This window comes from Coprinopsis cinerea (genome assembly GCF_000182895.1).
Source record: "Coprinopsis cinerea okayama7#130 chromosome 10 map unlocalized cont3.10, whole genome shotgun sequence".
In the NCBI taxonomy this organism is placed as follows: Eukaryota; Fungi; Basidiomycota; class Agaricomycetes; order Agaricales; family Psathyrellaceae; genus Coprinopsis; species Coprinopsis cinerea.
This window is the reverse complement of record NW_003307535.1, coordinates 456059-480353: the sequence shown is the minus strand read 5'-3', so window position 1 is coordinate 480353 and position 24295 is coordinate 456059. Positions and strand designations below refer to the sequence as shown.

The 24295-nt window shown below is 51.0% G+C and overlaps 7 protein-coding genes across 7 annotated transcripts; 5 read left to right on the top strand and 2 right to left on the bottom strand.

Annotated features, from left to right (window-relative positions):
• Positions 1–622: 622 nt before the first annotated feature.
• On the top strand, positions 623–1478 carry CC1G_01611 (hypothetical protein; the record flags this gene model as incomplete). Its single annotated transcript, XM_001833882.1, has 2 exons — positions 623–803; positions 865–1478. 2 exons carry the CDS (start codon positions 623–625, stop codon positions 1476–1478), a joined length of 795 nt encoding a protein of 264 aa, XP_001833934.1.
• Positions 1479–10625: 9147 nt separating this feature from the next.
• CC1G_01610 (defective in Cullin neddylation protein 1) lies at positions 10626–11825 on the top strand. Its single transcript, XM_001833881.2, has 7 exons — positions 10626–10698; positions 10753–10919; positions 10972–11137; positions 11189–11322; positions 11378–11580; positions 11635–11689; positions 11747–11825. The coding sequence occupies exons 1-7, from the start codon at positions 10640–10642 to the stop codon at positions 11806–11808; spliced, it is 846 nt and encodes a 281-aa protein (XP_001833933.1). The 5' UTR covers positions 10626–10639; the 3' UTR covers positions 11809–11825.
• Positions 11826–12695: 870 nt separating this feature from the next.
• On the top strand, positions 12696–14492 carry CC1G_01609 (zinc-binding alcohol dehydrogenase; the record flags this gene model as incomplete). The annotated part of the gene is made up of 10 exons (XM_001833880.2): positions 12696–12737; positions 12762–12890; positions 12953–12993; positions 13087–13297; positions 13405–13457; positions 13524–13619; positions 13769–13919; positions 14033–14149; positions 14205–14287; positions 14339–14492. The coding sequence occupies 10 exons, from the start codon at positions 12696–12698 to the stop codon at positions 14490–14492; spliced, it is 1077 nt and encodes a 358-aa protein (XP_001833932.2).
• A 1133-nt stretch (positions 14493–15625) lies between these two features.
• CC1G_01608 (mitochondrial chaperone BCS1) lies at positions 15626–17834 on the top strand (the record flags this gene model as incomplete). Its single annotated transcript, XM_001833879.2, has 9 exons — positions 15626–15839; positions 15899–15963; positions 16020–16168; positions 16361–16466; positions 16528–16732; positions 16793–16812; positions 16870–16919; positions 16972–17221; positions 17304–17834. 9 exons carry the CDS (start codon positions 15626–15628, stop codon positions 17832–17834), a joined length of 1590 nt encoding a protein of 529 aa, XP_001833931.2.
• A 774-nt stretch (positions 17835–18608) lies between these two features.
• Positions 18609–19651, top strand: CC1G_01607 (metalloprotease; the record flags this gene model as incomplete). The annotated part of the gene is made up of 3 exons (XM_001833878.1): positions 18609–19096; positions 19150–19300; positions 19361–19651. 3 exons carry the CDS (start codon positions 18609–18611, stop codon positions 19649–19651), a joined length of 930 nt encoding a protein of 309 aa, XP_001833930.1.
• A 966-nt stretch (positions 19652–20617) lies between these two features.
• On the bottom strand, positions 20618–21430 carry CC1G_01606 (hypothetical protein; the record flags this gene model as incomplete). The annotated part of the gene is made up of 2 exons (XM_001833877.1): positions 20618–20749; positions 20813–21430. The coding sequence occupies 2 exons, from the start codon at positions 21428–21430 to the stop codon at positions 20618–20620; spliced, it is 750 nt and encodes a 249-aa protein (XP_001833929.1).
• Positions 21431–21843: 413 nt separating this feature from the next.
• Positions 21844–23326, bottom strand: CC1G_01605 (hypothetical protein; the record flags this gene model as incomplete). The annotated part of the gene is made up of 5 exons (XM_001833876.2): positions 21844–21992; positions 22052–22116; positions 22285–22538; positions 22590–22688; positions 22739–23326. The coding sequence occupies 5 exons, from the start codon at positions 23324–23326 to the stop codon at positions 21844–21846; spliced, it is 1155 nt and encodes a 384-aa protein (XP_001833928.2).
• Between the last annotated feature and the right edge of the window lie 969 nt (positions 23327–24295).

Genomic DNA, 24295 nt, shown 5'->3' with positions numbered 1-24295 from the left:
AACCGTAGGCAGCTGCCCGTCTTGATTGAATTGGTTCTGTGACATGCTGAAATAGGAAGGCGAAGCGGGGGGACGAACGAAGGGTTTCTCGATTCCCAGAACGCTGTGCGATAGCTGCCGTCCTGCCCTTGGCCACAGGCTAGATTAGGAACCCTCTAAGAACCTCTAAGTGAGATCCCTGACCGAGAAGACTGCTCGTAGTATGCCTTCACCCCATGGAGTTCTCAAGAACCCACTTTCGAGCGATTTCTGGCAGTTGGCAGAGAACCGACCGACAGGTACGGTATTACAGTGGCGAGACGGAATTGGATGACGGATATTCCCAGCAGAGCGGTTTCTGTCAGAGTTGACATGACCATGCTTGGAGCATGAGGCAAGTGAATCTGGAAACGACGGTCGAACTGCGATGTATCTGGAGAGACCAAATTGGGACTAAAGGTTCCGAAACCGAAACAGCTCGCTCGATTTTCAGTTGCCGGAGTTGAACCGATTTCCTAGAGATATCAGGCCCGCCAAATCGGGACAACCTGACTTGCTACTTTCTTCTTCAATCTCTACTAGCGCTTTATATAAACCCTAGATTTATGAGCTCAGTTCTCGCGCTTTCCCTTTCTCCCAATCAATGGCCACTTTCCCCCTTCGCCCAGCCATGTCGCCGTCACCGTCTCCCACAGCCTCCACCAGCACCCCCGACGACCAGAACCCCTCTTACAAGACGTCCTCAACGGTGAGGTCGTCGCCACCAGGCAACCCCAATGTCAACGGCAGAGCCAGACGTCCACTATCACCGAACTTCTTACGAGGTCAGAGCCACTAGTTTTACGTCCTAGTCGAGGGCATCGTCGTTGACGACCGTTGTATCAGACGTTGATCTCACGAATTCAAACGACGGGCAGCCCCGAAAGTACCCAGCACCACCGACAGGCCATGATCTCATGGCCATGTTCCCACCTGCCCCACCCGATAATTTCCCTGAGCTGAGGGCGGGTCCCACGAGCGGCTATTTCGTACGACAGGAGCGAGCCTTCTTTGCCCAAGCTGGCAAGGAAATCGTCCGTGTCCGGGTAGAGGTGGACCTCCCACCCGGTAGCGGCAATTCTCGACAATGGCAGCCACCTTCAGCGCCATCTGGGCCAGCTTCTGCTTCGCAATCACCTCATATATCCTCCTCATCGGCACCAGTCCCCTATCCCCATCATGCCAATCGTCCCTTGCAGAGACATTCCCTGCCTAATAATGTCGTTCCTCTCTTCCCCTTGTCAACAAATCACCCCCATTCTCACCCTGGCCTACCGTCTAATCTCCATGCGCACCAAAATGGCCCCGATTCCCGCACGCCTCCCCGCGATGCTTCTTTCAATGCAAAAGGTGATTATTCACCAGAAGATCCAGACGAGGAAGCCTGGCGACGGCCTACTCCCCAGGCTGAGCGTCGGAGGGCAGGAAAACACACAAAAAGAGTGATTGTTCGAACTTAGAAAGAAACCGACATACGCTCCAGCCTCCCTTTGCTTTCGTTGTTGTTGTTCACGCACGCCCCCATCTTGTACCATCTACGATCTTGTACTTGTCTTGTACAGCACATTTTGCATCTTCACCATTCTCTTCTATTTTACGCGCTTTCTTGCATCTTTCTGGGCACCCACCTCGACCTCTGGATACCATTGTTACACTAATTTGGTAAGCTTCATCAGTCGATCCGACGAGTTCTCGTTACTGACTGATCTTCTAGAAGTACAGTAACTTATATCCTCCACTTGGATGATTCACGGAACCACATGCCAACCACGATCCTACTATTCCTCAGACATAGACCTTTCTGACGATTGACAACAGCTGCAGGATGGCGTTTCCTCCATTTCGACTACCCATCATGATTCTTTTGCGGTTCTCGAGCTTGTAACATTTTCTTGACTGACTGTTTGGAAGTGGGCAGCCACAACTGTCCTCGAAGCGCCATAATGACTATTATCTTTTGATGATCCCGGTGGTACCGTCGTGCACCTTCTTCCACGACGCACAAAAACAAGTGCCGATGTGTTCGCCATGTCGTACAAATCTATCCTGGTAGCCTCCTGAAATACGATGAACCCTTCAATGTGACATCTCTTCTGACATATGCGGCTTCTCCCTAGTGGTAATCAAATGCCTGCAGTCGCGATGTCCGCTTTCTATCTACGGGAAAGCACTTGACAGACGGTAAACGAACTGCCAAACGACTAACTCCCTCCAAAACGACAGACCCCTGGCGTCCTCTCACTTTCAACAATCCATCTGTAGGATATGTCGGTGGAGTCGGTGATCGTTCTCTCGAGACGTGACAGGACACAGCAAACACACCACTGCCATGCGATCGACAATTGCTCCAGCACTTGACGACGCCATTCAAATTCTCCAAAGACTGCTTCCACATTGGCGTAGCTTCGGCTGCTTCGCTAAGGTGATAGGCATCTGGTCGACGGTCTCGGGATCCCAAGCTCCCTTCCACTTGCCCTTCCAGCTCCCAAGTCTCTCAGCACGGCGTGCTTCGCGTTTCCATGCTCGCGACTATCTCTACCCGGGCTTTAGGATCAATTTGGAAGCTTCCTTCGACGGCCATGCGTTCCCATTGACAGAAGTGGCCTCGAGGAATTATTCAATTTGTTGCGACTCGCACATGGTTTCTTGTGACCCAGTGCGGGGATGTTTTTAGGTTCATAACTCCTCGAAGGACCCCCGAAAACCAGCTGAGAGGTCAGTGCAGATCCGGTTAAAATTGGGGGGGTCTGGGGGTGGAGGTCAGAAATTTTCCGGGTATTTTGTGGGGGGTTTCGAGGTCGAGGTCGGTTCCTAAATCCGGGTATCATCGACTCTCTGAGGAGGTCACTTCCAAAATCCGGGTATTGGTGCACGGCAGGCTCGCGCGACCTGATGATCTTGGGTGGTCCTGGGTGGTCTCGACCGTGAATTTACTTGCCATTTTGGGCCCATTTTCTACTCAAAACATGTAGAAGTATCTTGACTCACAATCGACTACGATTTGCGACGGTAAATCACCAAACTGGGCTATGAATTGGAATCAATGAGTACATTTTTTGTAGCCTGTAGCCATATGTAGGCTTGGGTCTACATTCTGGTAACAGCTATCCGTCTAAAGACGCCCAGGACCGTCAATACGAGCGCCTTGTCCTTAACTCGCAAGAGTCCAATTCCCTTCGTGTCAACCGCTGCTGAAGCCGTGAAGGGACTGGTGGCGAAACAGCCAAAGAAAGGGGACAGCAACGGAGATGAAGACGAGGGTTGATCATACCATAGTGTTTGGACGTAGTTACATGGATATACGAGCGAAATATGAGAATTCAGACGAGTTTCCGTGACTTTGAGGTCTGTTCCAAAATCCGGGTATCGATTTTTGGCTTGGCACGGAGGTCACTGCAAAACCCGGTTAAAATCTGGGGGGTTTTGCGAGATAAAATCCGGTTAACAAATCCATTTCCCAGAACTGACCTCTCAGCTGGTTTTCGGGGGTCCTCTCCTCGAGCTGGTTCTCTTAATTTTCCGAGTGATAAAATATATACACCGATCGGGTGTCGAACAGTCGAGTCACATAAAGCTTAAGCCTCCTATCCCGTCTTCCATATCATGTTCCACTCTTCTGACAAAATCCAGGTTCTCCTCCCTCCTCCCTGCCTCAGGGCGGCTCGACGACGCGACATCATCATCATCGACTAAATATAGCACCTCCCTGTCTCCAAGGTATGGACTCCTTTATCACCGTCCCCTTCCAAGTTCAATGCCATTGTCACTGACAGCCAGTAATGACTCGGAAGACATCAATATCGCCTGAATTGCATTTGGCTTTTCCCAGGACTACTACATCATCTGTCACAACTGTTAAATGGTAGATTGTCATCGAAATTAGTATGTTGGTGGCGGTCAAATTGGTGGAGATATAGAGGATATATGCGTTGAACACGATATCCTTCAAGGATCGCATGCTGTTAATGAAATGTTACTTGATGACGTTAGGGAGGGAAATATTATGTTGACGTCTGACACAAGGAGTCTGCCTGTGTGGACTCTGGGGAAGAGCTCTCAGCTCAGCGTTAATTAAATTACAACTCCAGTCACGTCAACGATGGGCTTTAAACTCTGCCTGGGCTACTTTGCTCACTAATTTGTATTGAAAGGGCAACGTTGGATACAGATCCTTCCAACGGGATACATAGTAGTTCTACAGCTTCGTGAGGGCTGTCTGTCTTCCGTGTGCGACAGTGGGCAGCGCAGCTGGCTTATCAGGTCAAATGGTGACCAACATCGCCAGTGCTTGGAATACGTCAGTGGCTGAAAGATCGAGGGCGTCGAGTACGAGAGGGAGGAGCCTTCCTCACCGGCCCAAACCCAGCTATTCCACCGCTTACCGACCACAATTTCACCCCTCAGATCCTCATGTCACGGTAGCAATTGTCAGAAAAGAAAGAGTCGACGATCTAACGCAACAAGGTCCCCTGCAAGTCGCGACCGTGACAAGGTGAAGTTTGGATAAACGGGGGAAATGGAGCGGATGCTTCAGGCTTTGTGGCGTCAAAGCCAGGTTGTTCCGACGGAGCCTGATCGTAAACGGCCCTTGGGCCTGATCAATGGGTGTGCTTGGAAAGGGCGGAAGGGGAATGGGAAGTAGGGCAGTTCATTTTGAGTGGAATTATACTTGCTCCCTTCACATTATCACCCTTTTTCGAAGCGTTCCTTGGAGGTATTTCAAAGAAGAAGTGAGTGACGGATTTGGAGACCAGTGGGGGCTTCTTTGCATCAGAGACAAGAGAAGATTACGGTACTGGGAGACGTGTCCTTGTGACAAGGGCGTTTCATCTTTTCTTAAGACTTAGGAATACGAGGTGAAGGCTGCTGCATGACAGTAGAAATAACACGAAAGGCACGGCCTACCTAACTGCACGGCGGAGCAACCGTCAATTGCCTTTAGGTAACCTTCATTAACCCTTGGGAAAATCCTCGCATTGAACGGACCCGGTGGAGTTATTGCGACGCGACAGAGAACTTAACGTAGATCGCGCGAAGGCTCTGTCTATGCGAAGCAGTTTCACTCCGACTTCTGTTCTGATACTGCCTAAGAGGCGCGGAGGTTGTGATGTGAGAAATACAAACCATTCGATAGGCTAACAGGTAGGTTGCCGATGGACATCTAGAAGCTCTGCATTGAGAACCTGATGTCAGTCATTACACAAAAACATACGGCCATTATTTCTCCTGAGAAATGCTGCGTCAGAGTGTCAAACACTCTTTGCCTGTCGTAGCTTCCCCGGGCCCAGTCCAAGACCTCTCTCTGGGTTCTCTGCTATGAGCGGTGTAAAGGATCTCATTCACGCGATGCGCAATATCCGCATACCCCGGAATTAGCGAATGAGGGGAACGGGAAAATGGTACGTAGTTCTGGATGATAGGAAGTACACTCAACGGAATGATGGGATCCCCATTAGAAGCACTGCATATCTCAGTAAGACCAACCCAGGGATCCGAATCTAGCTCAGAAGCAGGCGGTCGATCCAAGTCGATCCAGTTGCATCTGGTAGCCCATTCGATTTCCTCCAGCGTCAATTGAACTTGCCGAGAAAGAGCTGTTCTCGGACAAAGGTTCTCAGCGTCTAGCTATAGGGGCGACGGTTAGGCCCTTAGATGAACTTTAAGGATTGTGATAATCGATCCATGGAATGGGTGCCAGAGTAAATTTTTTATCGACTGTTGTAGAGGCCAGGAAAGCAGGAGGTGACTCGGAGACGCCGAGATTGAACTGATGGGCTCGTAGGCGGGGTAACGTGCGACGAGATGATCGTACTATCCCGTTTCTGGTATCCGGGTAGACGATATTTCCTGCTCGCCCAAGTAAGGCTAAAGTCGTTATGAAATTGTCTGTCATGTAACGCCTGCTGGCAGTTAGAACAAATTTCAGAGGGTAAATCAATGGAATGGTTTACAAAGAAGCGCTGTGGGCCCAATCCTAATTGAGTGACAAGCATATCTAACTTTGTCATAACATGGGACTCTCGAAATGAGGGGCTTTGGGTTCGGAAATAGCCAGCGAATGTCGGTTTATTCATTGACTCTTTTTAACATTCGTTTCAGATGATCGCAGCAAAAAGTCAGAGTCAGTCGACCTTTCGGATTGGGTTCAGTCTTCGTTACAGTCAAATCAGAGCAACACAGAAGTCGTGAGGCTTCAGTCCCACTGTTGGCGTCTCTGCCTCGTGCCGCCACATTACGGGGAGAGGGCTGCTATGGGTTCCGTAAGAAAATGGATCAGGGCTATATCGAAAGGGGTTGGATTACTAGTCTACCCCACCAAAACTGAGGCTAGGACGCCCATATCGTCCACATATTCCCCATATACGGTAATGATCCTGCAGGATGGTTTTCATCTAGCCAACGATCGTAATCGCCCGTTGCCGCATTGCATCGATTAAGGACTTCCCCGTGGCAGTTTCTTCTCCGCCTTGAAGCCTGAAGGGCCCGCGCTGACTGGGCTTTGTGAGTAGAATTGAACAAGGTACATGGGAAGATGGCATCACATTTAATGGAGAGCGAGGAAGGAACAACACCTTACTATCGCAAACAGTGCCGCGTGGCTGTCGAGTCGCCCTTCGCCCTCCTTGAGACCAGGTGTGGAAATGAATTACATCTATGGGGCCTCGAGGCCCAGCGGGGACCGATCGAGTGCTATGCAGCAGTATCCAGGAAGGCGCGATCGTTGAAGTCGTTGACGGACCTAGTAGATGTAGTATCATGCTATTTTTGCTATCCAGTGAGCGTAAGTAGGAAGCCCTTGCAAAACTGGAAAATGCACTGCACCAGATAGAAAATACCTCGTTAGCCGAGCCTATTGAATCCGATTGAATCCGACCGTCATGGACCAGGCTTTTGAGGAAAGCAGTTTCTGATCACGGTTCTCGGCCTTTTCTTATGTTCGAATCCATCCCGTGTGGCGGTCTCTTGACCAACTTGAATGTCATAGGAGACGTAAACGATGGGTTCATCCAGCCGAGCGCATTGTTCATTTCTGGACGGCCCGGGATCCTATTCCTTGGAATTTTCCGAAGAGAAAATGGGAGTCCATGTAAGAGTGTTCAGCCTTCCAACTGTAAGCACCCATGACGCTTTCCTGGCGCCCATCGCTCCGTCGTGGAGTCAGGATGCAGTCCATCAGACAACGGATTCGCGGAGCATCGACTAACAGCATGATTCGAGTCGAATTAGATTCATAGCAGGAGTGTCTCGTGAGTGGCGTTGGCCAGACTATAAATGCAACTCTCGAGATCCGACGCGCGTCGACCTGAATGGTCAGGCTGTTAATGAAGGGTACTCGGTACACAAAACAACATCATTTACCGGTCGGTTACAGCGACCCTTGCTCGGTCTTCAAAGCGGTCGAACGGCATGGGAGTGCATGCAAAGTTTAAGTCGAGCCTGCAGCCAAACGCCGTTACGCATGGCTGTCGTTTGCCTCTCCATTGGAAAGGCTATCCGTTGGATGAAGGTTTTCTTGGCGTCATGGAGCGATGAGGAGGGGATCGCGCGGAGGTTGAAGCAATTTAAGCTCTGGCATCAAACGAAATTTGTAGCAAGGTGCAGGGACGACAGTTATTCAACGTCGACGAGCTGTCGATCGAAAGTAAATGTTGATGAGAAGAAGGTGAAATACGTGAGGTCCCCGTGAACCGCCTCTAAAGTCAAGTATACGAGCGTGATTCATACCTCCTTCGAGAAGCGAGATCTCGCGTACTGCTTCTGGGATCTGAGTCTATCCACAGAAGACAGCCCGAGGCGTCTAGATCCTTGAGGCAAGCGCTATTTTGGGCGGCGAAAACGCCCGTAGTCGGGGAGAGCAAGGCTGTACATGAGAGTATCAGAGGCAGGTTCGGATTGAGCGTGGTGAAGTCGCGTCGAGGGTGGATATCTGACGACCCACGTAAAGAATTTGGATGCGCACCCCAGAATTGCTGCCTCCTCCGAAGGCTTCACGTGTTAATACATGCCGCTTCATGTTTACGCCAGAGATTAGCTCCCAGAAGCCTATCCAAAGCCAGCAAGGTCGCCGTCTTGCATCGAGTTAGAGCGTTGCCAAAAGCACAGTCCGCAGGAGGGTACTTGATGATTGACATCCTCCGCCGAGTCCGAGGTACCAGTTTGCGGTGAGCTGACGAGAGGTAACCTCCGGATTGAGGCTTCTAATGACCGCGAGATGGTAACACGCTGCTGAGGCTAGAAGCCTAGAACATCAGTGTCGTGTTGTGTGCTTCGTTGATTCGCCTGAAATGACAAACGACCTGGTTCGTCCACAGATAGAAATGGCCGAGGGGACGGTCTGAGAGGTCAGCAGAGCTCCTGATGGCCGGTTAAGTTCTAGCGTCCCTTGAGGGCCCGGAATTTCACACAGACGAGTTTCCGCTCGCGTAAGGGGTCGCGAATAGGGAAACCGGACACTGTATGAGGGGTCCAAACGTTCGCAGCAGGTTTGTGGAAGGCGAGCTTCGTGGGCAAGTCATAAAGTTGGCCTGCTCCGATTGAAGTGGTTAGACTCGTGGGACGGGAAAATGGAGGCTGGTGACGTCCGTCCTGGATTTGATACCAACAAATTTCCGAAGTCGCCATTGTTGCTGAGAAGAAAGTCAGTAAATATCCGACGCCATTCAGTCTGAGATTAAAAGACACACCTGAAGAGAAGCGCTCCCGTTAAGCGCAATCTCCATGAAACGAAGTAAGTACATAAAAGTACATAGCATCAGAGCTCGTACATGTTGACAGCAAGTGGCGCCAGCGGAGGCAAATGTATTGAATGAAACTTTGCAGTCCATCCTGCCGGCGTACTGTGGGTGAGCGGTTCGGTTTCGCGACTCTTTTGACCCGAGTAGGTGTTCTGGAAGGCAATCCAAATAGCGCATGACCATTAGTAGGACAGAAGTTTCCAGCAATCTGCCTGACGTTGCTGAGGGTACGCCTTGGAGAGACTTCCCTACGCTAGCCGCTCGTTCCCGTTTTAGGCCCACTAAACAAGAAGCGCAGGACGGAGATGAAAGAATCCTAAGAATAACCTGAGAATCATGAAACGGAGGGAATGGACGCACGTATATATCTTTGGAGGTCATGCCTTGGGATTCCCATGTAGAACGGTGGTTATGGATAAAGGTAGCGAAGAAGCTATTGTTCCGCTATACCTTGACACGACATGTCAGACAGAAGGCACATGCTGTCTCTGACCAGTGGGTCGGTGTGGGGAAACGATGCCTACTCAAGCGACATCATCCAAATGTGAGCGCGGCGTTATGTTAGTGAATCGAGTTGCGAGAAACTTCAGATCCTAAAGCAACGTGATAGGACATTTAATCTGCGTTAACTGATCAGCAATGTCTTAAACATTGAAGAATCTTCGTTTACTTACTAGTACTTGAGGTTTGGACGTCTTTCACAAGGTTTTCAGAACCGATTCGCGTTTGGTCATGCTCGCTACCGGCAGCTGCCGGAAGCTTCTGATGCAAATACAGACAAGCTTTGTACGTTTACGGGCGCTTATCCGAATCTCTGGAGCAAGGCCGTTGGGAACTCTCTCACTCTCGTTACCATAAGATCTCACGAGAGCCGGTCACTAAAATGGACTCACAAAACACCGGAGTACAGAAGTCAAGTCTTCGCAGTCCGAGTAACACTACTTACTAGTACTTAGTCAGTAGCAAGTATTAGCGCTTTACTTGACCTGACTGACATACACGACACCTGTCAGGAGAGGACATATCTCCGACATAAAGCTATACTTACATATTGTAGATTATCTACTCCCTCGAAAGAACAGGAAATCTACTTGTCACTATCAGTAAGCATGGGAGTCTTTCCCAAATTAGACTGCGCCGGTGTGCAAAAGCTTGCTATCACAACGGGAATAATCCTTTCAAACCGATAGCTAGATAGCGTGCAATTTCCGCTCAGGGATAATCTGGCCTGCGTACACTGCCCCCCGTGGCTCGATATCCGCTAGAGACTGCCTCGAGGCGGCTAACCTTTGTTCAACCTGAGTGAGACCAACTCTATCGAGCATCGGACGTTGGGGCAGTCCACCCGGGCGAGATTATCCCTCTGTGGAAATCGCACGCTCTTTAGCCGTCGGATTGAGGAACTCGTTCCTCTGGCCGGACAATGTGGAAGAGCTACCTGTCCTGACGGTTGATATATCCGATAGTTATCCCAAGGCCTCGTTCTCTAGTGCAAAAAGCCTACACTTTGGACTGAATAATGGATGGAGCCCCCGGGAATCGAACGCTTGACCTTTGGGGATGACAAATCACCCTTCCCTCCGGCTCCGCTACCGGTTGTGGGGACCGCACTCAGACGTTCGACCCAACGGCGAGGACGACGTCGAGCGCCGTATATTCCCAACGTTCAAACTGAAGAATCTAGCAATAACAGTTCTAATTGCCGTTTTCTCTGTTCTTCTTCTTGCCTTTTCACGAAATCGATTGAATAAGACCTTGGTATTATCCGAAATTCTTTTGTATTGGGACTGTTTGCTGACCTGCACGTGTGGCAAATTGGATTTCCTGTCGCGCGTCTTATCCCTAAACAGCAACTTTTTGGCTTACACCGTTCCCCAGTTTCAGCCATGGTCGATAAGAAGATGGAAGAGAATATCGTGCAGTTCGTTGCCGTCACTGGAGCAACGTAGGTCGTCGCCGCCGTCGCCGCCGATAAGAAACTGATCGTCCGTTATCTCAGGACGCGAGATGCAAGACGGTTCCTCGAGACCTACCACCGACTAGATGTCGCTATGGACAACTATTTCAACAACCCACAACAATTTGCAAACTCCAAGTCTCGAGGCCATGCCCAGAGCGCTGCACCGTCGACGAGCAAGTTGAACGCGCTGTTCGACAAGTACAAGGGTACGAGGATGCGATCTCATCGAGATTTGGCGCTTGGGCTGACATACTTCAGATCCTGACGGTAATGAGATCAGTATCGACGGCACTATCAAGTTCTGCGAAGACCTTGAAATCGATCCGGAGGACGTGGTCATGTTGGCTGTAGCGTACGAGCTCAAATCACCCAGAGTTGGTGAATGGACGAAGCAGGGATGGGTTGAGGGTCTGAAGAGCCTTGGGTACGTCATTTGCCTTCAAACTTATAAGATTATTCCTAATACTTCCTTCAGGGTGGATTCGATACAAGGGCTAAAGGCACTGCTGCCCAAACTCCGCAATCAATTAGGGTCAGATCCGAAATACTTTAAGAAAGTCTACAGCCATACCTTTGACTTTGCGAGGAATGAGGGCCAGCGAAGTTTAGGTTCGTTTCCAGTCGATCGCCCCGATCTAAAGTATCCGTACTCATCCTTGCACAGGCCTCGATACCGCACAGGCGTTTTGGGCTCTACTTCTGCCGCACGGTCTGGAAGGGGGAGCCCTATCCCATGTAGATGAGGATCAGGACGTAAGTATGAATGGTGCCGGGGGTGAAGGCTTCAAACGGGAGTACGTCGATTGGTGGTTCGAATTCCTACAAGCCAAAGGCGGCAAGGGCGTTAGCAAGGATACATGGAATATGGTGAGTATCTCCACGGCACCTTCAGAACCCATCAGTCTGATTCTCGTCGTCCAGCTCTTCGATTTCGTTCGCACAATCGACTCTCAGTTCAAGAACTACGACCCGGAAGGTATGTTCTTGTTTATCCCCATTCCTTCTCGAAGGATCTTCTGACTCTAAGCGATAGCTGCATGGCCTTCCACCATCGACGACTTCGTGGAGTACGCCCGACAACGTCTCCAATCTTAGCGCAAATAGGGTCATCCCAGGCGGAAATCATAATCCTCTTTCAGCGCTTGATTGAGCCATATGATACTATCTGTAAGCCATTGTACCATCCCACACTGCTATCTGAAAACACCTTCACCTTACCTAACATCACACCTGGCTCTGACCATTTGAGCTACTTACCCGGTCATTAAACGCTTCTCTTCCTTTTGCGTGGCATGAGAATGCCATTGGTTCAGTTTGTCAAGAACTGTTGCACCGCTTCAAGCTTCTGTAAAAGACGCCGTATTGCGTACTCGGTGGGCTCGAACTTCTGGAAGAGTGCGGAGCTAGCACAAATACATGCTCGGGAAGTGTTCTGGAGTGGAGCGCTGGGATGTCCATAACGGCCTTCAGGGGTGGAAGAGGAAGACCCGGGGACTTGTCTTCTGCCTCTCCTTCCTTGGGTCGAAGCCGTAATGATTCCAGCCTGATTAATCGTTCTCCGGTGAGAAAAGGCGACCTGATGCCCTCAACACAAGGTCACTTCACGAGATTCTGGTCATCAGGGGTGCACCAGGTCTGGCCATCTTTTAATCGCAATCGGTGAGAGTCCTTTCACCGCACGAGGGCCCTTGGCTGATTCCTCATCTAGACATCAGGAGCTGAACCCCGGAACCATCGTTAAATCTTGAACTTCTGCACTTGGCGCTATGTAGTGGTCTATTCTGAGACCTCTATCAGCCGATTTGATAGGAGTCGAGCTGAGAGGTTTCATGGCATGTCGTCCAGCCGTGAAACATGCTGCTCATGCTTCCCCTCTCGAGGCCCATGTCGCAGCTAGGTCTAAGACACAGGAAGTTGAAGTATGGGGTGCCGAAGTGGATTGACACAACATTCACCACGACCACTCGGTACACATCCCTACCATGTCAATCCCTCAGAAGACCGCGCACTACTTCCTGCCCAAGGTATGTGCATCTGACCGATTGTAGGCGACTTGGCCTAACCAGACTTGGACTTCACAGGTTGGCACCTACAAGAGTCTCGAAAAGCGAGAGGCACCGGTTCCCAAACCCAAGGCCGACGAGGTCCTCGTCAAAATCCATGCCGTATCCCTCCAGGTGAGAATTCATGACCCAGAATATCCCGGTCCCTTTCAGCGTTTGATGTTTCGTTTGGCCAGTACCGCGATTACTCTGTGGCCCAAGGGATTTACGACATCGGGTGAGCTTACCCCTTTCCTCCTCAGCGTCAACCCCAAACACTTAATGGGGTTCTATTCTTATCCGCCTTTACTTAACTTTCTTTTCTAAATAGGACTTACGAAAACATTATACCATGCTCAGACATGGCCGGAGAAGTCATCTCCGTAGGCGAGGATGTGAAGAAGTGGAAGATTGGAGACCGAGTTTGCTCCAATTTCTGCACTGAACATCTCTACGGAGATCCTACCGAGGAAACTGTCAAGAGCTCCTTGGGCGGGCAGTCGCCCGGTGTGTTGACGCAGTATAGAAACTTTCCTGCTCGGGTAAGTTGGTCGCGCTTTTCTAAACTCCTTCCAGTGGTTTGATTGGGACCCTCTTTCGTAACTGAATGTGTGCACCGCGCAACGTACTGACCGATATCATCCATCAGTCTTTGGTATCCATCCCATCGCACCTCTCGTATAATGAGGCATCGACGCTTCCGTACGTTTGGCTTCCTTTTTAAACCGAGACGGGAACTGACAGAAATGTGGCTCTTTTTCTTGGTAGATGCGCTGCTCTGACAGCTTACAACGCCCTTCTCGGCCCAAGCCCTGTTTTAGGTGGAGAGACAGTTCTCGTTCTGGGAACCGGAGGTGTATCAATGTGGGTTCTATTCAGTGTCACTATTAGTTCAACCCATCCATCCGTCCATCTATCTTTTGAACCTTCCGTCACCAATCTATCTCCGGGAGTGATCCAAGCTGATGTCTAACACACTCCACCTTCTCTTGATTCCTCTGCGGAACAAATAGCTTTGCGTTGCAGTTTGCGGTCGCATCTGGTGCTACTGTCATCGCCACATCATCGTCCGACGAAAAGCTGAAGATTGCGGAGAAACTGGGTGCTAAGCATCTTATCAACTATAAGAAGACACCCAACTGGGACGAAGAAGTTAAAAGGATCGTGAGTTTACCACCCTGTCCTTTCACCGTTGACCATGACTTTGTTCGACTCATCCGTGGTCGTGATAAGTCGGGTAATCTCGAAGTTCGCGCTGACAAGGTTCGCTTTGGCAGACTAATGGACGGGGAGTCGATCGTGTGATCGAAGTGGGTGGTGCTGGTACTCTTCCCAAGTCTGTTAGTTCTGTGAGAATTGGAGGGTCTATTGAGGTTATCGGGTTTGTTGCCAAAGTGGGTGGCTGATTATGGCTTATCAGATAATCGTGCTCAACACCAGATGGAATAGGGGGAAGGGTCGATGGATTTCCTCATTCCTGTGATCATGAAGTCTATCCTAGTGCGAGGCGTGTACATTGGGCCTGTTTCAAAGTGAGCCTAAGGACGGAGATAGCTCGATATTAGTGGCTGATCGCGTTCCAGGTTCCATTCGATGATTCGGCTCATCGAGGCACACCCTGACACCACGCGCCCGGTCATCGACAAGGTGTTCCCCTTCGACCAGGCACTCCAAGCATACGCCCATTTGGAGTCCCAAAAGCATGTTGGGAAGGTGGTCATCCAGGTTTCTGGCTAAGCTGAACGAGCTTCCATCCTTTCTTTCAATGAGGTCATTGGCTTGTAGACAGTCCCTGTAATAAGTGTCTGGTACTATATTAAGCGTTTCATCCAGCCCCTTGGCCCGTTCTCTTGCCCTCCGTCATTCGCAAGCTGCCTCTAAATTGGATGGAACTAGTTGGTTTCTGCGTACGTTCCGACAATCCGTGCGTAGCCCGAATCAGACGCGCGCTATCATGATTCAACTAAAGCGCCAAGCAGGTTGAGTAACCGATGCGGTCTTTTTGGCTGGGTATTTTTGCTTTGGGCTTTACACGCAGCAACCCCCTTAAAGGGTATGATCTGGCGTCCCTCCTCAGGCTCGACGTGAGGCACAAGGTCGTGTCAGGTGGCGTCACTATTAATCTGACACCCCAACAACGGGTGCGAAGGAGTTGGGAACTATAGGCATGGCTTTCATGATTGAGCACTCATATGCAATCGAACGACATTCTTGAGATCGAGAGTCCGAGTTTAAGGAGACCAGGCTGGGCATTGGTGTCTATATAGCTCCAACTCGCAGGCCGTAGCTCAAATTTGGGGGCCCGAAGGGCTCATGTTACCACGCGTCGGGTTTCTCGGAGATCCCACCAACACACATAGGAGCTTCTTTCAGCCAGAACCCTTTTTGAATCGTTATCGTCAGTATTTCCAGCTGCTCTCCTTCAAATTTTGAGCTCCCCTTCGCTCGATCTAACCCCCAATTGTCGACCAAACGCTCTGAACGCTGACGAGCGCTATCTGGGCGCTAATTGATCGGCGGAATCGCCGAGCGCGTTGCGGGTGTAGTTGCAACAAGATTGTTGCGACGCTCTCTGTAATTCCTCGGTTGTATACTATCCTTTACTCTGCTTGATTATCAAAAGGAGAAATTGCCTGTCGGTTCACTTTAGCCTATTCGGTGATCGCGGTGCAGCAGTTTCACGTTCGCTCAGCTTCTAATATATGCTTGAATGCGGCCTGTTGACGCATGAAGCACCCAAGTGGGAATACATACCCACATGGCTCATGTAAGGCACGCCTGTGGGTATAAAAGAAACTAGTAGGCAACCTGTCGATCGTAAATCGGCTTCGCCTTCTCGTTTCCCTTCCCCTCCTACCACTCACCCAGCGATGGAGGTTCCGACTCAGGATGTCGGAACGTTGTCATCGCTGACTTCCAGCTTATTGGCTCGTATTATGAGCTTCTCCTTTCTAGCTTCCTGGATTCAGCAGAGTTCAAACTCTCAATCATACGTCTTCGACACTGCCAAACTGTTCTTCCTTGGTACCCTGGTGGAAGCTGGACGGAGATTCTTGCAGTGGCTTGCTGAGCGTGTGAGATTCCGTACGTCCGACCGTCTCCTGCCAATCGACTGGGGTCAGACTGACAAGTCATCGCCGCAGAGTACTCCGTCACTGCGCATTTCACTGAAGGCGACCCGGCATACGAATGGATTGTCATGTTCCTGGTGCGCCACTGTCTTCTGCCCTTTGCGACGCACGGCTGACTCGGTCGGCACTCTAGACGGAAGAAAACATATGGAAGCGCTCGAGAGACTTTCATATCAATGCTAAGAGCTCGACGCGAAGATGGGGTATCACTCTCGGCGAAAACGCACCCGGAAGCGACCATGTCGACTTCGTCCCTACCTACGAGCTCCCCCATCTGTTCAGGTGGAAAGGACTCTGGATAGAAACGAAGCGGAACACAGGGGCAATGATACAGCCCCCATTTGGAGGATTTAGTCCCGGAGCGATAGTCCTGACGTAAGTTTCTGATTTCCCGACATATCGTGGAAAATTACGTTGGCGGAGAAACCACTCTGGTTTGGCCCTGTCAGTGGTCACTAACGTCAAGACTCTCAGGATCTACACACTCAACGTCAAGGACCTTCAAGAGTTCGTGGAAGAGGCCAGGGTTCGCTATATCGAGCATGGCCGCTCTAGTGTCATCCTTCACTCGGCGTCTCAGGTGAGTACCTGCTGCTCGATGCCATCCGCGAATTCCGAAGTGATTGATTTCTATCTGCAAGCCCAATTTCGGCCCTGGGTTTGTCTGGAGCAGCGTTAAGCGAAAGCTGAGAAGGCCCATGGACTCAATCATTCTAGAGGAAGGCATGCTAGATTCAATCGTGCAGGATGCAAAAGACTTCATCGAGATGGAAGACTGGTACATCGAGGCAGGAATTCCTCATCGTAGAGGATACCTATTGCACGGACCACCCGGAACAGGGAAGAGTGAGTTCTGATTATCACTTGTTGTCTCTGGAGCTTCTAACAATGAACCTTACTCTACAGCTTCCACCATACATGCGTTGGTAGGCCATCTTGTCACCCCGATTTTGTTGCGTGCGGTCTCAAATGTATTGGCTTAGGCAGGAGAGCTCGGGCTTGAGATATTCTCTCTCTCCTTGTCTGCAGGATTGTAAGTGAATCTATCCGTTACTTTAGCTCCTCCCTGACAGCACCGATTAAAGCGTGGACGATGCTTTCCTTCAGCAGGCCTCATCGACGATTCCCAAGAAAGCCATTTTTCTGATTGAGGATATCGACTGCGCGTTTGCTTCACGCGAGGACGACGAGACTAATACTTCCGGAGGGGCGTCATCGAACGGTTTTCTCGGGCTTCCTTTTATGCCCCTGAGGCGCTCAAACGTGACCCTCTCCGGCCTTCTGAACGTGATAGATGGAATAGGAAGTGAAGAAGGCGTGCTGTTTTTCGCAACTGTGAGCGTCTTCGAACTATACCCCGTCCGAGTCTTTGATGAAACCTTTACTGACACGCATCTTTCAAATGAACCTCATTCAGACGAATCACATCAATCGATTGGACCCAGCTCTTCTCCGTCCAGGCCGAATCGACCGCAAAATTGAATACAAGCTGACAACAGCTGCGCAGGCGACCGCCCTGTTCTCACGTTTCTTCCCTGCAGCCCGTACAACCTTGGGAAAGGAATCGACCGAATCAGACAAGGCAGCCCGTCTTCAGGAGCTCGCCGTGCGCTTTGCGAGTAGGATACCCGAACATAAATTCTCGACGGCCGAACTCCAAGGCTATCTTCTCTCGTGCAAGGGATCCCCTGAAGATGCTGTCTCAGGGATCGACCTGTGGGTCCAGCAAGAACTCGACGATCGAAGGTCGAGGCAGGCAAAAGAGAGTGATGCTGCACAGCTGAGCTCCACCATGCACGATCATCAGGAGCCACAGCCTGTGTTGGCCCCCGTTGTTTCTCCATCTACATCCCAAAGTTCTGTTTCGCGGAAGACGCGTGCGGTGCTCACCCCTCCTTCGACGCCACCGCTAGGAGCCAAGGAGCACGTCCCGTTCACTGCCCAATAAGGCGAGTGTTATAAGCGCGACTGACGCAGAAGGTTACTAATGATCCCTTTAGTACACAACTGTATTCATACCCACCTTTACAAGACCTGCGCGAACCTCGACATCTATGTAATATTATCAGTCATCTTCTGTAAATTCCTGTTCTCCGATCTGGCTAATTTTCAACTCTCGTATTCCCTGTAATACATGCCCTTTGAGCAGAGGTGCCTGGTTGTTTCGATCTACATAGCCAACCGCAGAGTGCGAGACGCTCCTTGCTCGAAATAGGAGTCGCCATTGACTTTTTGGGCGATTCATTGATCCGATATTCTCGATGGCAAGCCCTCCGCGCGCTGGAGGTCGTCAGTGTATTGTATAATTATTGCTACTGCTTATTACACGGGTTCTCGAGCATCTACTTTACAAAAGTCAGAGAGCTGGAAACGGACCCACCATCCAGTGTAGTGTCGAGGATTTCGCTGCTGCCAACCGTCAGATTGTGCAGCGCCGAGAACAATAGACCAGTTGGCCTTGGCGGTTGGACGAACCCACTGTTGAGTCAATGTAATTGTACTGTGGACGATGTCTTGTAATATCTGATGTAAAAGGACAATAGTATCACAGGCTCGAGATTTCCGGTGGGGTCATAAAAGCTGGGATGGGACAGGCATGCGAGCAGTTCATCCACTTTTCCCATTAACTATTTTCCCCATTGCGCTGAGCGCAACCGTCGATCTTTACTACTTCTTTGCTTCCAGCTATTTATCGCGCTCGGTCGCCCTTAATTCTCTCCCAATGCTTTTCAACAAACTCATTTCCCTTACGGCTGTCCTCTGCGTATCTGCCGCTAGCCTCGTCGATGCCGTAGCCATTGACAATAAAGCCTGTGATACCAATTTCGACCCCGAGACCAAGGCGCTGATGGAAGCGGACTTCCAGGCTCGGCTCGCTAACCAAACAGCATCCCTTGTCTCGGACGACGGTACTGTCTCAAACTTCGCCAATTTCCTGCTGGATCCCTTCGATGTCTACTTTCATGTCATCTCGAAAGATGAATCGGAGAAAGGTGGAAACCTGAGCGATGAGACCATCGACAAGCAAATCCAAGTTCTCAAGGACGCTTTTAGTGGCACCGGCATTCGCTTCAACCATGTCAAGACTACCAGGACTGTAAATCCTGAATGGTTCAAGAAGGCTGGATTAAAGAACAAGCCCCTTACTGCACACATGAAGCGCGCTCTGCACGAAGGAGGCTCTGCTGACCTCAACATCTGGTCCATCTCGTGCGTATCTTGTTTCGCTCTTCCTCCAGCTGGACAACTGAGGCGTGAAACAGGTTCGATGCCGACAAAGATTTCTGGGGTTCTGGCCTAATCGGTTATTCGTCCTTCCCGACGTATGCGTGGAGCGAACCCCTCTTGGATGGTGTAATGATTGACTACCGTACTGTCCCTGGTGGCAAGCACAAGAACCGGGACCGTGGTCACGTATGTTTCCCCTCTCTTGTCGAACAACTAAAAACTCGCCTAATTGACGTGCACCACAAGCTTCTTGTCCATGAAGTCGGCCACTGGTTCGGTCTCTACCACACATTCGAAGGAGGCTGTGATGACAAGATCGGTGACGGGATTGACGACACCCCGGCACAAAAGTCGTCCACCAACGGATGTCCCAAGTCGCGAAACACTTGCAAGGACCGAGAGGGAGAGGATCCGATCCATAATTACATGGACTACTCAGATGACCGCTGCACGAACGAGTTCACTATTGGCCAGATGCTCCGCATGACCAGCATGATCAGAACCTACCGGCCCAATTGGTCTTCCCAGAAAGCTTAATAGGATCGGCGACGATAGAGGACAACCCCATTACCATACCCCGCATTTGTGATACCCTCCATTGCATAAACGCGATCATCACTTATTGTAATTGGGCTTATTCGACGTAACCTATGCTTTTGGAACCGGCCCAAGCCCATTCGAGTGTGCCACAGGACGCTCCATATTTTCCCATCTCTCCGGATGGAGATGTACGTAGAAAGACTGGTCATGCTCGCATAGGGTGGTAAATCCCTGCAAGGTGGGACGTGCTTGCAGCACTCTTCCCGCCAGTATCGTTTTGTCTTCGGTTCGGCACAGCACCGCAGCGCCGGGCAGTTTTTGCAAGGAATGAAAGCGGGATATAATCGCAACAAAATCTGCCTAGGCGAATGAAAGGCTATTCAGACAACACGCTTTCATGACGTAGTAAAACTGGAACTTACAAGCTTGTATACCGGTGGATTGGAAGGGCACAGCGTCAACACCTCGACCGAAGGTATGATCCTTCCAAGGGCGAGAAGAAGTTGGTGATTGTAAATGTGATCCACGGAAACGCATCGAACTGAGCTCAAGGCACTTTGCTCTCTGCGCAACATGGCGAAAGAGTCGTCATTCAGCCACAACCCGTGGAGCTCTTTTAATGGTCGCCTCCTCGAACCATCTACCTTCGAGCCAAGAACGGCGAGAAGGAAAGTGTTCCATGCACGAAGGAACTTGAGGTTAGGAAGAAAGCCTTTTGGAAGACGAAGTCTACCTGCCACCCAAGATCCGGTCTGCCAGTCCAACGCCTCGATGGATGGGTGGCGGGCGAGGAAGTCGATGACTGGCCGAGTCCATGACTCCGCTTGGCGCGATGGAGGGACTGCGATGTCGATGCTGACGAGATTTGGGAAGGTGTATGAAAGGAAGGCTTCTGAGCTCGGATCATAGTCGCCACAGGTTTGAATGCACAGGCGCTGGTACGATGGACCATCGGTCTGGGCTTTAATGGGGTTTCGAGCAGATGGACGAGCTCACCCGCAAATTGCACATTGGCTCCTGCGACTTGATCCCTACACCCAATGAGGGGTCCCTCGTCGATGCTGACAGCTCTTCGATGTTATGGAAACCCCGTAGCTGAATCGGGAAGTCGAATCAGCTTCTCAAGAACCCCGCGGGGAGAGCTACATGTGCACATACCCAGTGACCAGCCTCATGCTCTTCTCGGGCATCTTCACAGGCCAAGACCTTTCCCCCAGAATCACAAACCGAGAGCTTGCGAAGGGATTGCAAGCCTTTTAGGCAGTTCAGGATCTCCTTGATCACTGTGGGGTCCGCGTTTAAAGGGGAAGAGAAGGTGCCTGCTCCAGAGCAGCAAGCGGTCGTCCAACTGAAGCTCGTAAGCGCAGTCATGTTCCAGAAGGCATGCAGAATGTCCTGCTTCGCATCCGCTCTTCCGGATCTTGGGACCAGCGGTTCGCCTAAGAGCGATTTTGGATACAGGCAAAGTGGACTTTTGGAAGCCGAATGGGTACTATGGGCATCGGCGTTGTCGGCGTGAACATGGTCGGGCTCGAGCTCCACTACTCGAATGCGTGAAGCAAGGTGTCGATTTTGTGCGAGGTGGTTCCAGACCTCTGGGTGCGAGTGGTGGCATTTGAGACGAAGAACTCGATATTCGATGTGGTGAGGGATGACGAGCGCCTTCCACTCTTTGTTGGACACTCCGAGGTGTAAGAGGTCTTTTGTAGAATCGACTAGCGAAAGAATAATGTCCTTGACATCGTAGGGAAGAGCGTCGAGACGTTGAGCGGACATGGGGGACCAAAGAATTTTTGAGTGGCAAGTGGGTATGATTTGAAGGCGGGGTAAAAAGATGGTCACAGCTTTATAAGTACACCAACTGCCAAGGTCCGAGTTGTGCATCAACATAAACCCAAGAGTAAAGCGAAGAATGAAAAGGTAAAAGGTAACTATAACCGAAGGGACAGTCCCGATGGTAAAAGTCTTGGAGACTGCCCTCTACGTCATCGCTGCGCGGACACACCTGCCTTTTTCACTGATCCCCGATCTGAACGAGTGGCGCCCTATAATCCACAAGGAGTCCAAACCCTTCTGGCCTGGGGGAAACGTTGGGGAACTTGCACCCCGCAGCGGGGTTGTCAATCTCTTCCCACCTCTCAGGTTGCAGCTGGACAAGGTATGACCGCGCTTCCTGATCGCCGCTCCGCTCACATATCGCGGTGACCCACGTCAGAGTCGAACAGGCAGCCAACAAATTCCTCACTAGCGTCTCCTTTTGCGATGCTTTGAACAGGACGGAGACCGTTGGTAGGCATCGAAGCGAAGGGAAATGTGAAGCCGTCATTGCAAAGTCGTCCTATAATAGTAGGTGGTCAGATCGCGTCGCCTGAGCCCAGATGCCAGCACTGACCAGACTGAATGCCCCCGGCTGATCTGGTCGCAGGTACATGACCTCTAGCGACGGGAAGATACTTCCCAGTCTGAGGAACAGGCCGTAATTGAACGCGTGAGCGACGGTGATGCACCGGACGGACGTCAGCGCCCTCCGCTCCCTGAATAAGATCGCAAACGCCTGTTCGTCGAGCCCCAAATCGTGAATCTCGGTAAGCGGCCTTTCTCCACCCGACGCCACGATCCCTAACACGAACTTGTGGTTTGACCGGATGACCTTGAGGTTCGGAAGCAACGTCCTCGATAGGCGAGGTGGGCGAGTTTGATATAGGGTTTGCCATTCCAATACTTCGATTGTTGGATGCCGTGAAAGGAATTCGATGACCGGCTGGTCCCAAACTTCGGGCTCTCCGAAAGGGAACACGTTGAGATCGAATGTGTGTAGATGTGGGAAGGTGTACGACAAGAAGTCGCTACTGAGATGATAGGTCCCAGGCCGAATACACAGGCGCTGAAAATCGAAGGTTTAATACAGGGACTTCATCACGAACATCAGACGTACGCGAAGATTCGACATGGGTTGAACAGCCTTGACTGCTGCGGTCAGCTTAGGGAAAGGAATTGTCGTGGACAACTCCTCGAGGTCGCGAAATGCCCACAGCTATCGCACCGTGAGCGCTAGAAGGCCGATCTCTTGACCCTGAAACATACCACGTCTTCCAACCCAACCTCTGCTTCATGATGTTTCAATCCACAGGAGAAAATCTTGTTCCCGAGGTCAGATATCGACACCTTGCGCAACGACTTGGACTCCTTTAGCGCTTGAACGATCTCCTTCCCGGCAAAGGGATCACCGGGTAGTGGCTGCAGCGGGCACTCCGGATCATACTCCAGGTGCAAGCTGAAGCTGACCAAGGAAGTCATGTTCCGGAGCGCTTGCAGTACGTCCTCCCTAACGACCTGGACATCCTTGATTTGGGCTGCCTCTGAAGTTGGCGTCGACAGCAACGTCCTGGGATAGAGCGAAGATTGAGACTGTCCAACGCCGGGCAAGAGACGATAGTCGGGGCCCAGGACGACAGTTCTGATGCGTGAAGCAAGGAGTCGTTTCTCCGCGAGATGCTTCCATACCTCGGGTCGATGGTCGTCCAGTCGAAGGAGACGATACTCGATGTGATGCGGGATGACCAGCGACTTCCACGACTTGCTCGTGAGCGCCAATCGAAGGAGGTCCTTTGGGGAGCCAAGGGCGGAGAGGATGAGCTCCTTCACGTCGTATGGCAGTGCGTCGAGGGGCATGGAGGGCTATGAGAACGAAGCCAGAGACAGAGAGGGGTAGTTCTTATATAAGGGAGGAAGAAGGGGTGGTGTGACCACTGCTGTGGGGCTGACCGTTATCCAATGCGCTTGGGCCAAACTAAACCACGATAAGCACTGAGATTGCGCGAGTGGCGTTTGGCGGAGTTTACGTAGTGAGCAATCAAGCCTGAGCGCCTAGTAGCGGCAGAACACTGGCACTGCCCATGGCACCGAGTGAACCACAAGAAGACACAGGCCGATCGCGATGACCTGAGCAGCGGCCGTACCTTACTCAGTGCCGGACGTATTTCAAGTGAAGTGGGTCAGTTCTGTCAATTGTCAATTGTCGATAGAACTCGACTCTTCCTCCCGGCAAAATGTTCAGAGCGAGCTATCAACGTCGAGGACATCAAGAACACCAATTAAAAATCCAAAGCTTACCTGAGGGGTACCGTAAGCGCTAGTCAGCGATATTCTTCATGAACGTCAGCAGTGCTTAGGCACTACGAGAACACAGCCCGCGACGAAGAGTCAAGCATGTGGAGTCGAAGTCGAAGCAGGACCCCCAATTATCGTGGGTGAGGGTAGGGCACGTTCCGGACAAAAAAGTGAGCTCCCGGCCTGCGGCCGGGAGCGAAATCTGGACAGAATTTAGGCCAAAATCCCAGAAAGGTCGGGTAGAATGTCCGGACAGGCTTGGGTCGCGACCAATAGGGCGGGTATGCCTTCCGGACAAACCATCGGCCAGTTGGTCTACCGGGTTGTGTAACAGAACTCCTGGCTCTAAGCTTGAAATACTGGAGTTCGAACCTCTGCGACGTCTCTTTTACATTTTGAAATGCAAATCATGTAATTAGGAGTAAAGCCAAATACAGCAAATTATTTATTTTGTCAAATGTCGCGATCGTCAGTCTGGACTAGTGGTGACCACAACCACTCACAGCGAAAGTCACCACACACTCAGACCAC

Bases quoted from the DNA above. Each gene is read 5' to 3' on its own strand.
- CC1G_01610 (XM_001833881.2), top strand. From the start codon at position 10,640: ATGGTCGATAAGAAGATGGAAGAGAATATCGTGCAGTTCGTTGCCGTC. The intron at 11,138-11,188 runs GTACGTCATTTG...TACTTCCTTCAG, and splicing joins GAGGGTCTGAAGAGCCTTGG to GGTGGATTCGATACAAGGGC. The intron at 11,690-11,746 runs GTATGTTCTTGT...TCTAAGCGATAG, and splicing joins CAAGAACTACGACCCGGAAG to CTGCATGGCCTTCCACCATC.